Source organism: Urocampus carinirostris, chromosome 11 (genome assembly GCF_059441175.1).
Source record: "Urocampus carinirostris isolate Australia breed hairy pipefish chromosome 11, RoL_Ucar_1.0, whole genome shotgun sequence".
In the NCBI taxonomy this organism is placed as follows: Eukaryota; Metazoa; Chordata; class Actinopteri; order Syngnathiformes; family Syngnathidae; genus Urocampus; species Urocampus carinirostris.
Genome location: NC_142359.1, coordinates 27,277,357 through 27,289,828, shown reverse-complemented (window position 1 = coordinate 27,289,828; position 12,472 = coordinate 27,277,357). Strand labels below are relative to the sequence as shown.

Sequence of the window (12,472 nt, the reverse complement as noted above, 5' to 3'; positions counted from 1 at the left end):
TGGGATTTGCCCAATTTTATCTTTCTGAAAAATAAGGCCAACATTCAGTATTTTTGCTATCTTCAGAGGAGGAACTGTAATAGTCATCCATATCAGTAGGTGGCAGTATATTTTTAAATACTTTGTATGCACTAATTATCTACTCATAAGGTAGCATAGTACATTTAATAACTTAATTTGTTTTACAAAGTGGTTTAAGAGTGCACTGTAAAAATTAAAACATAAATAAAGCATATCATTCTTTTTTTTATTTTAAATATTATTTTCTTCTTTTTATATACTAATTATCTGCTTATAGGTAGTAAAGTGAAATATTTGACATAACTTCATTTTCAACAGACGATGTGCCTCTGAATTTTTTTTTATAAATAAAAGTGTACCAAGGTTCAAAAAGGGTTGAAAACACTGCAGTAGACTACAATGCAGGAGGGGGGCGCGAAGAGCATGAGCTGCCTGGTGGAACTCTGGGAGCAGCACGTGGCAGCACGCATTATACTGTATTTTGGATTTTGTATCCTGAAAAGCCTCTGTAACTCGAAGCAATTGTTTTTCTGTTCAGGTAACCTGATACTTTTGTATGTAGAGCCATCTAGTCATGTTTATTTTTATTTTTTTGTATAGCCCTTAATCACAAAAGGTCTCCAAGGGCTGCACAGATTAAAGACTATTGCAAAGTACGGACTATTATTACACCATCCCCTTATCTAAAACCTACATGAGGGCAAGTAATACACATATTATCAACATAAAATATAGGTAATTCATATGCAATAGAGTAGAAGTGTGTTTTAAGCTTAGATTTAAACATTTTCACTGAGGGTGTAGATCAAATCTCATGGGTAAGAGCATTCCACAGCACCGGGGCCCGGATGGAGAACGCTCTTCTTGTCTCTTGGGATCACCAGTAGACCAAGCGAAGGCTCCGGACCGGAACATAGGGGGAAATTAAATCTGAAAGATATGAGGGAGCAAGTCCATGCATGATTTTGTATAATACCAACAGAACCTTAAAATCACATCTTAAGCTAACAGGGGGCCAATGCAGGTTAGCTAAAATCGGGGTAATGTGATCAAACTTTCTTGTCTTATTTAAAAGCCTCGCTGCAGGAAAAAAAAACAAAAAAACAAACACATCTGTAAGCAGAGGTACCACTGTATTTGTATTCATTCCTTCCGACTTATAGATCCATAAAATGGACAAAATATCTTAGAATATTGTTTTTTAGATTAAGTTAGAGCGGAGGTCACAAACTTAACTGAAAGCTACTTTTGTATTACAGATTAGCAAGAATGATTGCGAGTTTCATATGTATTTAAAAATAACATGTTATCACTGAGTACTGTGCATAAAAAAATTGTGTGCTAACGAGATGAAATGGAATAGATTTTCAAAACTCATCCGTATCACTTGTTGTAGTTTGCATTCGGTATTCACACCACCACGAACTGGGTTAGAATTCTGTCGCATCAAATGTTTTGTGATCGTGGTCAGGAATATTCTTCAATCATCTCACAAATACTGTGTTATAATACCTTAAAACGTGTATAATAATATAACCTTGAGTTCATTGGTGTTATACATGAATAAATATGATTGCCATAATACTGACAAAAAATAATAACTTGAGTTAGTGGAGCACCATTTAAAATAATCAAAGTATAATAATTCAAGACAAACAAATTCGAAAGTGTATCAATACGTGCAGCAGTATTCAGAAAGTGAGTTTTGGACTCTGCCGTCACTGATACCGATGTCAATATAGAGAAAGGGGAAAAGAAAAAAAAGCCAGCGGACAATGTTGTCTTTCTTCCCCCGGTGGTGTTATTGTGTTCCCAATTCACTGCCGTCTCTATTCAAAAGGATGATAGCGATCGTGCATTATTAAACAAAGCCAGACAACATGTGCACTGTTAATTAGAAAAGGGTGTGTGTAAGTGTGAGTGCATTTGTGTGAGTGCAATTATGTGAGTGTGTTTTGCCTCTCTTCTGTGTGATTGTGATTTTTATCAGGCAAAGACAAGGAGGGGCTGGATTGTTGATGTTGTGTATTTTCCCATCACGAACGCACCCTCGTCCTGTTTGTGTATTAATTTGTACACGCACACACTCACTCACACACTTATATATATATATATATATATATATATATATATATATATATATATATATAGTCCATGGGATGGGTGGTATTGGGATTTTCGGTGTTGATCTTCACTATCTAATTCCGATGCTTTTTATTCGAAATTGTCATAATCATTGAATAATTGAGCCACTCTCCCTTGAGTTCACATATGATTGTGATAAACACCGCACAAACAATTTTCGCACTAAAAATGTTCTAATTTTAGTAAATAACTACACTGCAGGCTTTTACCGTGTACAAAAGAAAGTACGGAAAAAAACATTACGGAATAAAAGTTGAGAGTCACACGAAAAAAGCAGCAATGTAACAAAAATACAAATAATCAACATAGCAACCAAAGAACCTTGCATGCCGCAATATTTTGATATTATAAATCTGAAGTCTAAGCTAAATAGTGTAAACAATACAAAGCAAAAACATTTAACAGTTCAAAAAACAGAAATGTAACTGAAAAGCATAACTTGTATAACGATGTTAACGAGACAACTAAAATAATTTCCATTGAACAATATTTTGAATATGAAGTCAATAGTGGACGTAGTGCAAAAAATACTATGTATGAGAATAAAAAAAAAAGTACTTCTACTACAACAAAATTCAAGACATTTGACAAGAAAATCAGCATTGTAAAAACATATAATTACTAAAGTAATCCTCATTAAATAATATTTTGAAAATAAGACCAAACGGTACAAACTCTCGTAAATAATACATCGTAAAAAAGCTGTTAAAACCATAGAAATTGAATATTTCAACTAAACAACTGATTGAAATCAAGAGAGTCAAAGCAGAAAAGCAGCAATGAAACGGAAATTGAAATATAACATATCCAAGTCCAATTCAAGTACTTGCTCAATGGTACTATTGGTATTTGGATCCATCCACACACCTTTATTACTGTATAGTTATTCCATTTTCTTGATTATATACAGCACCTTCAAAAATAGTCTTGTGTGAAAAGCTTTTCGAACGTAAGCAGCACTGACTGGCACTGGAAACAGAACATTAAAACTACTGTCATGGCTAGGGTCGCATAAAAGATAACATAAATAAATAAATAAATAAATAATGGAAACGTATTAAATGGAATATAAGCTCATCTAATATAAACTACTATAGCATTTTTCTTATTGAGGAATTTTTATTTTTGGCTTATTTTAGGTCCCTTGGAAGCCAAAATCAACTCTGGCGTGCAAACAAATTCATATTGCCGTGCATGCCTGCGCTTACTTCTTTTGCATTCTCCCGCACACGCGCTGCCGACTGACTATTCCATTTCGAGAAGTGTCAGAACGTGGCCCCCGAGCACGTCAGCCTCCAGCCGAGGCCGTGCGGGGGTATGTCACAAATGTGCCGGGCGAGATTAAACCCAGCAAGCAAACAGCTTTGTTTCATTCACTTCTTCTCTCCCCCCCAACCCCCCTCTTTCACCCTTTCCTATCTTGCCTAGGCTGTGATTACGTTGCCTGAATCGGAGAAATCAGACTGACTCACAGGCTTCTGTGAGCCAGCGCCACCCAGGCTGCCAAGGCATGCTGGTGCCGAGCTGCCCTACCATGCGCCGTGCCACGCTTATGATTTTGGCGCTGGGTCTTCTCGTCCACCTCGCCAGCGCCCAAAGTAAGTGGACCCGCCTCTCTCTATCTGTCACATGACTCATGCACACTGTCATTGGGTGGTGACGAATGCCTGACCACGTCAAAAAAAGGTCTCGATTTCAAGGGTGTCAAACCCTTTTAATCTCAGGGGCCACATGGTAGAAACATTCTCACGGGGGCTGGACTATTAAATTGATACAAAAAGCTTGAAGCCTGGGGGTCTTTTTGGAGGCTCACAATCCCTGGGGGTTAAAAATAATTGTATCTACTCTAGAGATATTTTGAACATGGAATGTCCACACCTTTGTGGTGTTATAACTTTGTCATTTCTATTTCATTTTTATTTTTGTATTTATTTTTTTAACTATATGTTCAGGAAGACCCTAGCTCCATGTGCATCTTTTTGAAGGCTCACAATCCCTGGGGGTTAAAAATAATTTAATCTACTCTAGAGGTATTTTGAACATGGAATGTCCACACCTTTGTGGTGTTATAACTTTGTCATTTCTGTTTTATTTTTATATTTGTATTTTTTTTTTTAACTCAATGTTCAGCAAGACCCTTGCTCCATGTACATATTTGTATAAGTTTTTTTTTTCTTTTTTTCGATGCCCTCCGTAGATTTCTTTTTTTTTCAATGCTTTCTCTTCGATGATAACTCATCGAAACCATCAAAAAGAACATACTTGAAAATACCTTCCAAGGGATAATTAAGAATTAAGGGATGTAAAATTTTACTATAAAATTATGACTGAGATTTTTTTTTCTCAATGTTTTTCCTCCAATATTTATTTTCTTGTAGTGTTTATCAATTGTGCATTTACAAAAAAAACAACGGAATTAGTTCTGACTTGATTTGATTTTTTTTGGTAGTAGCTTGGGAGGTAGGGCGCTCGTCTTGGGATCAAGGGATCCCAGTTCGAATCCCGGCTCGTCCGTGTTACATGTCGAAGTGTCGTTGGGGAAACTCATGTAAAGTGGACCAACACTAATTCAAACAATTTATTTTATAATTTAAAAGGCTTTCTGTTTTTTTAATTTGTACCTGCATATGGGAACTTTCCTGATATATTTCATATCTCTTATACAAATAAGCTATACCAAAAACACCTTTTTTTTGTATTTTAATAAAGCCTTAAACAGTGACTTTTAGTTCTATTTAAATAACATAAAAATGGGTTTTCTCAGTGCGGTTGATAAATGGTTGTCAGCAATGACATCCACAGCTTTCGCCTGGTTTAGGCAACATCAAGTGGACATATGTATTTAAAACTGCAAGTCAATGTTTTAATGTGATGCAACCCATGTTTCTCTCAGCACTGTCTCGCTGGCGATATGTCCTGTGGCATGACACAATGGCCCACGGGCCACGAGTTTGACTCATGTTCTATTTTGTCTGGGTAACCAACGAGGGTTACTGTAATCCCTGGATAATTTGCACTCGGTACTTTGCGGCTGTTACAGTGAGGTTACAGTGCATGGCGGCTTGGAAAAAATGTCCACAATCAATATTGCTGTGAGTGGGAAGCTGCAGAGCATACATTTGTCGGCCCTGGCGAGTTGTTATTCTGTTTTGTCCAAAAAGTCTACTGCACTCATGTGGCCGCGACCCATAGTCCGTGATTGTGTATGGCTTCGATAAGGGACTGGCAGAGTGTCTTTTTTTTGGGCCTTGCATGTCTTTATGCCGTTATTTTAGTATAGAATGAACTGCACTCGTGTGGTTCCAATCCATTATCCCCAATCCCATATTGCTGTGAACTGGGACAGGCAGTTGGGGGGTTTGGGGGATGTGAGGTTCTGGCTCGCCTAAAATTAAATGCACAATTGTGACCATGATCCATTATCCCGATTGCTTATTGGTGCAAGCAAAGACTCTCTGGGTGTACTGTTCTCAGGTTGTCCAGCTCTTTTTTGCCACTATTTGTATTTTTTTTTTAATTGCAACTCCTACATTTCTTCTTCAATAATCATGCAACATACATCATATCACACGATTAACAAACTACTTAAAATAAGCAGGGATGACAGGTGGAATTCAAAGGCCTGTAAGAGACCCGTTTAAAATGAGTTGCCTCGTACTTCCGTGATCCATTATACTCAATCCCTATATTGCAGCTAGCATGGACAGGCAGATGGCACCTTTGTCAGGTGATGTGTCATTCTGGCATGCCTAGAAAGGCACTGCTGTCGCCATGATCCATTATCCCTGGTTGTTTATTGCTGAGAGTAAGGGCTGACAGAGCAATTTTTCTCAGCTAGAGCTGCTAAAACATTCCTTTAAAGCCCACCTAAAATCGGCTTCAATATATTGGCTATGATCCATTATCCCCAGTCGACATCTTTGACACATCACTTATCAACACCACACAGTTTGAATTTCATATGTTTTTGGGCACGCTAAGTACATTTTGTTGATGACTTACAGTTGAAGCAATGTTGTAAAGAGGGGCCAAAAAGCATCTAATAACACACCATCATGTGAAAATGATGAAATTTAATGAAATGATCTGCATTTTATGTAGCGCTTTTCAAGTCAAGACTTCCCAAAGCGCTTTACAATGTGCTCCACATTTCCCAATAGCGGCCTTGCAGCCATGTAAGGCGCTAACCTGCTTATTGGGGGTAATAGGGGTTCAATGTCTTACCCAAGGACACTTCCACATGTAACACGGACGAGCCGGGATTCAAACTGGGATCCCTTGATCCCAAGACGAGCGCTCTACCTCCTGAGCTACTGCCATGATGCAAAGTGGGGTCACCATATTCAGAATGTCTATTGTAAAAATATTGTATACATTTAACATATTTTCCTGTCAAAAACTTAACACTCAGCCATAATGGTGACTCACCTTGCCCAAATTCAGGTGGGTCAAAAACACCAACTGTGTCTGTCAAATGTTGGGGCCAGCCATCTTGTGCATGTCTAATGGCAGGTCCAAAGGAAAAAAACGTAAAAAAATGGTCCCATCAATTTCACTTTGTGTGGCTCTGTGCTCTATGACCTTGGGTGAATTGAAGCCCCCGCCAACTCCCCCACCCGCACATCATCATCATCATCATCATCATCAACATCATCATCACCCCCCCTATCCTCTCTTACTCAGTGATATTCACACTGAGGGAGATTTCAGCGGGTGCAAAGAGAGCGATAAAACTTTTATTCATCCCACTGTGGCCCCAGAAGCTAATGATTCATGGATGCGGTGAGAGAGAAGGGGGGGAGTCGCCGGGCCAAAGCTCAATGAGCTTTGAAAGCTGTTGTCACACACCGACGGGCCTGATGTGGGGAAGCTCCATTCCCGACACTTCTCATCATGACATTCCCCGTCTGGGCTCAGCATTTCTGCCTCACCTTATGTTTTTTTTCGGCCGCGGTCGGGAGTTGGGAAATAGTGAGTCGGGCGAGCGTCGGCTGGAGTCACGGATCGCTGGCTGGAGATAACTCTCGGCCTCGGGTTGATGAAATGAAGCCATTTTTTATGCGGCTATTCCATTTCAGTGAAAACGGGAAAACAGCGGAGCACAAAATCATGATTTGGGTCCGGGCACAGAGGCATTAGCAGTTTTGCAAGATTTGGAACCACACATATATTCGAGACTATATTCATTTTTAAATCCTTTACTATTTTGGCATAATTAACCTCGCTATGATTCATGTAGCTGCGTGTAATTATTTGACCTATTGATATAATAATGTATTAAGTTTTTATTTAGTTTTCACTTTGTGGTGTTTTGGTTTTGCGCTTAGAAGACAGCCTTGCATAGTATCACTACTTGCCAAAACCAAGTCAAGTCAAGTCATTTTTATTTGTATAGCCCTTAATCACATAGAGTCTCAAAGGGCTTCACAGGTTATTACACATGATAAGTTTAGGTTATTCATATGCTATAGAGTAGAAGTGAGTTTGAAGCTTAGATTTAAGCATTTCCACTGAGGTTGCAGATCAGATCTCAGGGGGAAGAGCATTCCACAACCAGCGGAACACTTCTTGGCTCTTAGGATCACCAGAAGACCGGCGCTCTCAGAACGAAGGCTTCGGGCCGGAACATAGGGGGAAATCATATCTGAAAGATATGAGGGGGGAAAGTCCATGTATGATTTTGTATAATAATAAGAGAACCTTGAAATCACATCTTAGGCTAACAGGGAGCCAATGCAGGTTAGCCAAAATTGGGGTGATGTGATCGGACTTTTTTGTCCTAGTTAAAAGCCTCGCTGTGGCATTTTGTACCAGCTGAAGACTCTTGAGTCTGGTCATCGGAAGACCGGGGAGTAGTGCATTACAGTAATCAAGACGGGAGGTAACAAACGCGTGAATTATAATTTCCGCATCCGATTGAGACAGTATAGGACGAATTTTAGCAATGTTACGAAGATGGAAGAAAGCGGTTCTAGTAATTTTCTTCACATGTGTTTGAAAGGACAGATCGGGTCAAATGTGACACCTAAATTTTTGAGTGAGTCACTCTGTGTGATGTGACATTTGTCAATGTTCACAGCAGTTTTAGAGAATAAGTAGCAGCATTTTGATGGACCAATAACTAACATTTTGGTCTTTTCAGAGTTAAGACGCCAGGGTGTTTTGGAGCCACAATTTTCTTTTCTCCATCTACATTAGGTTTCTTTACTAGTAGTAGTTGTTGTCAGCATTTCTGTCTTAGCACCCCTGATTTCCAACCTATTTTTCTGTAGCTCACTTTTGAATAGAATGGGAAGCTCGGCGGGGCAGTGGTAAGCGCATGTGCGGCACAGTTCTGAGGTCATGAGATCGAACCTCCTGTGTGGAGTTTGCATGTTCTCCCTGTGCTTGTGTGGGTTTCCTCCGGGCACTCTGGTTTTCTTCCACATTCCAAAAATATGCCCCAAAAAACATGCATGTCAGGTAAATTGGCCGGTCCAAATTGTACCTAGATGTGAATGAGCGGACAACTTGTCTGTCCTTATGTGCCCTGCGATTGGCGGACAACCAGTTCAGGGTTTCCCCTACCCACTGCCCGAAGATAGCTGGGATGGGCTCCAGCACCCCCGCGACCCAACTGAGGATAAGCAGTGCAGATAATGGATGGACGGATGGATGTCTTTACTGTCAGTCATAACAACATCTTGGAAGATTGGATAGATGGGAAAATACACTCCAGGTTACACAAGACAAGCACATAATAACAAAAGAATATTTCAAATGAAAAAAATAACTTCAGGATAAATAGGCAAACATATATATATATATATATATAAGGTAGTGCTTGGAGACTACCCCAAGTTGCAAATGCACTTTCTTTCGTTATAAAAATGCAATGAAAAATAGTGTATTGTAACAATAGTGCAATGGCCCCTATTCCTTCACTTTAAGATATGATTATACCATGACCAGACCTCCTAGCATGAATGTAATTGTCAGTTATTTTGTTCCTCGCACTTTCGCAGCCAACGTTCTTTGCTTCACCTATGCCGAGAATATTTTGTCATAGAAACCTCAACGGAGCTCTTGGAGCTGTTCCGCTCCAGCACTTTGTTTTTTTTTTTTCATCAGTCTCCTAACCCAGAAATAATGACCTTAGGGTCACTCTTACCTAGGGCCATCACCACCCTAAACAAGTGTACAAGACTTACAAATATAATATATATATATATATATATATATATATATATATATCTTGCCAGTTGTCTTAAATTATTTTGTCAATATCATCGTTTTTGACTACTTATTTGGGAATGTTGTTCCCGCTAAATGATATTGCACTACTAATTGTACTATTGGTATAATCCTCCATTTTATTATTGCACTATCATCACATCTTAGTCAAGTCCCCAAGCACTACCATGGTAATATTTATTTATCTTGTTTTATCTCAGTTTTCTTTTTTCTGTCATTATTAAATGTTTATATTGGAGTTCCACGTCCAATCACATTGCAATAAATGTCCTCTGCATTGCTTTCAATGACAATGAAGACAATTATATACAAACACACAGAAGAAAGAAAGCCTTTCCTTAAAATTATTTTACTTGCATTACAGAAAAACAGGAACTTAAAATTATCATTTTCTGAATGAAGTCAAGCGTCAATGAGATTGAAAATGCTTAATAAGGGTTTGTTGTTAGGGAAGCGACTAAAATGACAAGAAGGGGCTTTGCAAACCGGCAGTGTTTTTTGTGCAAGGTTAATTATCGGACTCCCCAAGGTATCGTTTTTGACCTTTTCTGTCGTGCGGAATCAAACGTGCTCGATGTGACGGAGTACGAAGGGAAACATTGCCCTCCATCCGGACGCCGTCTACGAGGCACAAAGGAGCCCAAAATGGCTGATTCGGCCCGCTCAACAGATGGCCCAAAGCTCAGAGCCAACCACGCTCAGTGGAAGTCGTGGCACCCAATCAACAATTTCTATAAGGGATAATGGAAAGGTTGTCCCAGTAATAAATGTGATGCGTGACTACGGCAGCAACTAACGATTATTTTAATAATCGATTAGTCACTGACTATTGAAAAGATTAGTCAATTTTGTTTTCTTGAAATTAGCCTAACATTAATTTAATTATGTGGAAGTGATAATCACGAGAAAAATGAGTGCAATAAAAAACTAGTATTAGTTGAACCTACTGCATATACGTACGGAAATTAAATACAAATTGAAAATCAATTAGGCGCAGTGTTTTGTCAGTAGAGACAAAAATTTCCTAAAATCAAGGACACATACTTTATCCCTGTAAACTAGATGTAAGATCCGGCCTAAAAAATGCAACCTAATCTCACTCTGGCCCACAAGTATTAAAGCCCTACTCAGCCCGAACCCGACTAATTTCATTTAAAGGGGCCAAGCCTGAGTTAAACACAAATTTTCATAATTTATTTGTGAGTACTTGAGAGGAGGAGGGGTGCTTTTTAATGTTTTGACAACTGATGTTTGTTCTCCGGACTGCAAGCATTTAATTTCAAATATGTCTGTCAGGCACGATCTGGCATGGCGCAAATGCTCTACTTTATAGCCAAATACATGCACAATAAGTTAAATCACGTCATCAAAACTGTATTGGCTTGAATGCTACATAAATCTTACTAAAGTGAGTCAGACTCCGTTTTGTTCTACTGTCCGAGCTACAGATACACAACACCTGCTTTGCAAACTTTGTTATTCAAGGTATCCAGAAGTCAAGTCAAGTCACATTTATTTATATAGCCCTTAATCACAAAAATGTCTCAAAGGACTGCACAGTATTACAATGACACAATTACCTGATCTTAAACCAAGACCAGAACAGAATCCTTCTAAACTTTAAACATTTTGGCATCAGTATATGCCCAAGACACGCAACCCAGGAATTAGTTCTCCTCGGACTCAGCTGGTTCAAGAGTCCGTGAACATAGATCTTGATGTTGATACTGCCGTTTCTGTATGTTTATGTTATCGCTTGAGATTAAAAAAACGGCAATAATAGTCAACAATGAATTCTATTGTCGAGAATTCCTATAAACGATTGTTGTCGACATCGTCAACTAAACGTTGCAGCCCCATGTGTGACATACAAATGCAGAATCCGTCTCTGAGAATTGTGGAACTGTTTACTTTGTGTCATTATTTTCATCCCCGACCCGCTGGTTTTCTCCTCCATCAAATGTGGTCTATTTTTTTAATTTGTGCGGCAAATTGGGCTCCGCAAAGTGGTGAAAGAAGCAAGTAATTGTCCCCGGTGAGCCGAGGGGACGGCCAAGCGCCAGAATTTACGTTTCGCTTCTTCTGCTGAACCATCATAAGGATAACAGATAAGAATGAAACATCTCTTGGGCAGCCATGAAGGGAAAAAACAAAAAAAGAATAAAATGTGTGAGCTTTGACTTGGATGTTTGGAACACAAGCAAAATGCCGTGGCAAATTTGCTTCTACCTTCAAAGGATTAATTTGTTTCAGCATCTGCCGGGGTTTATACATTTTTCAACGCGGATAAATATTGGACGTGACATAACTGGACAATTGTGGACGTACCAATATCCGTGGTAAATATGCGACAGCCTAAAAATGACACACGTTTATAATAATCATTTAAAAGCTGTGGGTATCCTTCTATGGAGCTATAGTAGAGAGCATACTTGCAAACAGCATCACTGTGTGGTATACTGAAAGCATCGGAGCATACAGAAAAACCTTACAAAGTTATCACAACAGCCCATAAAATCATGGGCTGCTCCCTAAGCTGTCTGGAGGACATTGTGGACAATCTTTTTAAGGAGTCCTCTCACCACTTATTTGACCTGAAACCTCAGGTGCCTCAAAACAAGAACTAACAGGCTCAGAGCAAGATTAAAACAGTTCCCCCACCCAAAAATGTTTTCTGGTCAGGGGTCAAATTCTTGCCATTTGATGACATGTGTCTTATTTTTTTCCCCAGTTTCAATACCATACTTTTTCCAAAACCAATTACTGTATTTACTAGCATAAAGTCTACATTGCATATAAGGCGACACTGCAAATCTGCTTTAAAGTAGTGACATACTTAAATAATTACATACCAAGATATTAATGAAACATATAGCTAAACAAATTGTGTTTTTTTTAAAGATAAAGATATAAAATAAGAAAAATAATAAAATATATTCGTATATTCAAGCAATGCTTTGCTGGCATTTACTTATAGTATACACCCGTTATTCCACAATAATGTATTTGTTAAACTCGATCATTGTTGTCAATGTTTTCCACTTTCCCTTATCGTTGACTTTCTTGGGACCCT

The 12,472-nt window shown here is 38.8% G+C and overlaps 1 protein-coding gene across 22 annotated transcripts in view; it reads left to right on the top strand.

Annotated features, from left to right (window-relative positions):
* Nucleotides 1-12,472, top strand: part of ptprda (protein tyrosine phosphatase receptor type Da) — a 482,747-nt gene that overhangs the window by 340,762 nt on the left and 129,513 nt on the right. For all 22 annotated transcript variants that reach the window (XM_088346760.1, XM_088346766.1, XM_088346756.1 and 19 more), the window contains one exon: nucleotides 3,595-3,764. In XM_088346760.1, the coding sequence (XP_088202886.1) occupies nucleotides 3,677-3,764 (88 nt within the window). In that variant the 5' untranslated portion in view covers nucleotides 3,595-3,676. The remainder of the gene's footprint in view (nucleotides 1-3,594; nucleotides 3,765-12,472) is intronic.